The sequence below is a fragment of the Egretta garzetta genome, unplaced genomic scaffold, assembly GCF_000687185.1.
Source record: "Egretta garzetta isolate BGI_Z169 unplaced genomic scaffold, ASM68718v1 scaffold51, whole genome shotgun sequence".
Classification (NCBI taxonomy): Eukaryota; Metazoa; Chordata; class Aves; order Pelecaniformes; family Ardeidae; genus Egretta; species Egretta garzetta.
The window spans coordinates 1,394,765-1,397,495 of record NW_009258549.1 but is presented as its reverse complement, the minus strand read 5'-3'; the positions used below and the strand labels follow the sequence as shown (position 1 = coordinate 1,397,495).

General features: G+C 47.8%; 1 protein-coding gene across 1 annotated transcript in view; it reads right to left on the bottom strand.

Moving 5' to 3' along the window:
- The window catches only part of HMOX1 (heme oxygenase 1), a 6,235-nt gene continuing 3,504 nt past the window's right edge, over positions 1-2,731 (bottom strand). Inside the window, exons 4-6 of the mRNA XM_035903292.1 lie at positions 2,714-2,731; positions 2,093-2,201; positions 1-620 (exon numbers count right to left, since the gene is read on the bottom strand). Coding sequence (XP_035759185.1) covers positions 484-620; positions 2,093-2,201; positions 2,714-2,731 — 264 coding nt within the window. The 3' untranslated portion in view covers positions 1-483. The remainder of the gene's footprint in view (positions 621-2,092; positions 2,202-2,713) is intronic.

The following is a 2,731-nucleotide window of genomic DNA, read 5'->3' as shown; positions in this document are numbered from 1 at the left end:
ATTAACAAAGGCCTACTAGTGTCATATAAAACAGTCTATAACCCACAGGAGCTGTGTGGCTCCACAGAAAAAGCGATCACAGTATTATCTAGCAGTATAAAAACTGAGCAAACATAGCTCCAGGGAGCTTCGTATTTCTGAGGAGAGACAGATGTCAAAGCTGTGTTTCTGATCCTGTAGGATTTTTGCAGGCACTCTGTACAGCAACGACAATTCTTGGCCATTGTTTTTAGCCTTTTCTACCCTTAGTTTTTGGTGATAAAGTTAGTCTCTGAGAAGAGATCACACCAAGCGCAGGAGAGACTTTGTCTGAGCCCCCATACAGCACTCTCTGTGATTTCTGGGGAGAAAAGTTTCCTAATATTAGTGGCAGAGCCAAGATCACAGTACCCAGTCAGGGAGAATTTCTCTCACAAGGACTGGGGAAGGTGGATTAGTTCAGGGTGAGGGAAGGCACGAAGAGAAGGTGGAGGTCCTGCTCCTTCACATGGCAAATAAGCCCACAGCAACTGTCGTGGCTAGGAAGCTGAGTGCCAGGATCCACCGCACCAGGGAACTGGTGAGCATCGTGTCTGTGTGTCTCGTGTTTGTCCTCTCACTCTCTTTCCCAGGTGCTGGACCTAGATCAAATCGGGAGGGGAAAAAAAAAAAATGCTGGTGAGAAGAGGTTGAGGCAAGAAGCTGCCCGTGTGCCACGCTTGCTCGCCCAGTGCCGGAGCAGACCCTGCTGGAGCTGTCAAGGGGATAAGGAGGAAGCCCAGAGCCCAGCTGGGGAAAAAGCAGCAGCAGGATCTGCTCTCCTGGGGTGGGTGAAGAAGGGAAGCAGCAGACTTGACCTGGGAATCACAAAGGTTGACAACCCCTCTGCCTGTACTTGAGTACTGGACTCTTCCCTTGTCTTCTTACAGGCTTATTAAATGCACTGCCCAGCTCCACCAAACCCCTGAGGTGTGCAGAAGACGACCAAATACTTAATCCAGGATTTTAAAAGGGATTTTGTCTCCTACGCCTCGTTGATTTAATTGGTTAGGTATCAAATGGCCTTAAACCTTAGCACTCCAAATAATCTTCCCAGTACAACTTCAGAGTGGGATTCCTCATCCAAAACCAAACTTTTCTGAAAATCCTACTTTTATGACTATATTGGGAAAGGAGTGGCAAAGTTTCACAGAGAACTTTTATTGCCTTTCCCAAAGAAGTTGCTTTAAGCTTCATTGTCCAGAGATGCACAAGACAAGGTTTGCTTTTCGTTCTTTGCCATGGGAAAACTGTGGTTCAATTCAGCATGCACCAAAAATTTTCCCTTTTAGTTGCAGAATGGATAGGCCATAAGGGCTTTTTTATTTGAATCACACACTCTGTAAACATCTGAGCCCACTCCTTGCTCCGTCACAAGCCTGACTCCCTGAAGAGGGGTTGCTTTGCTTGCAGCCACTGCTCAGGCTTTGCCCAGTTCGGGATCGGTGTTTGCCTGTAGATGGAGCTTTTTCAGTTTTGCAAAACTGATGGGCAGCCTGTATCTCCCCACTTCCCAGCTGGTTACATTCCACCATCCAGAACAATGTTCATTAGAGACCCAGCACACTTTCAAGAAGTGTTTTCAGTAAATACTTCTGGAAGGTGGGAAAATGACCAGAGGGACATTTAGTCCAAAAGGACAGCCCATTGGATAGGGCTGGCTGTGTGTCTTGAAGAAAATTCTGTCAGCATCGCAGCTGATTTGGGCCCAAAATTGCAGCCTTTGCTTCTGTGTGCTCAAGGCCAGTTTTCCTTGTGGTCAAAACTCATGTCGGTAATGAACCCTACATTTGTTAAAACCTAACAGAAGGAGAGGGGAGACTCTTCTTGTAAATCTCCCCCATTAACACTATTTCTGGGGAGCCCACGTGTGTCATCCTTGCTCTGTCATGTCTAGAAGAAGCTTGGCGCACACCAGTGCCTCACCTTGCACTGCCTACCAATGGCTGGAGAAGAGAAGGGGCAAGCACCTCATGCTCATTTCTCATTGGCTTTTACAAACAAGAACGTAGGAAAGGAGGAGAACAAAACCACAAGGGGCAATGTCAAACACTCGCCCTTAGAAGTGTCTTACCGTGCTCATGTGATTTGTTAAGGTTCCTTGTGCGAAGCTCTGCCTTCGGCTGCACAGGGTGACCATTCTCCCGGCCCTTAGACACCAGCTCCTGCAGTGCCTCAAACACCTGAGAAGAGGGAACACTGTCTCATTATGTGGCCTCCCTCTTCTTTCACTGGTCCCCTTGTCCCTGCCCCAGGCACTTTAGGAACTAGAGGAAGACACAAGCCTTCAGTCCAAGTCTCCTGGCACTTTTTGCACAGAACATAATCTGCCTGTGGGGTCAAGAGCATGTCTTTCAAAATCCATGTTTGCTTTACAGATTGTCCCTGAAGCTTCCAGCTCAGGAGAAGGCTATTGCCCATCTTCTGATAGGAAGGAAAGCAAGGTACCTGTGCATCTAGTCAGCATCCACATAGGACCCGTGGAGCTGTACTGTGAGAAGAGCTTTTTAGAGACCAGCCTTTTACTATGCTCCCAGGTTGGACAAGTGTAGCCATCCAACTCTGACTAGCTTGCCCTAATCCACAACTTCCCATAAGCTCCACAGCAGAAATACTGGCTTTGCCTTTCCCCTGTAGCTATTGTCTTACTTCAGAGAGGGTGTGGGCAAGGCTGGGCTGGCTGGTTGTTACTCACCTGTATATTTAGCAGGAA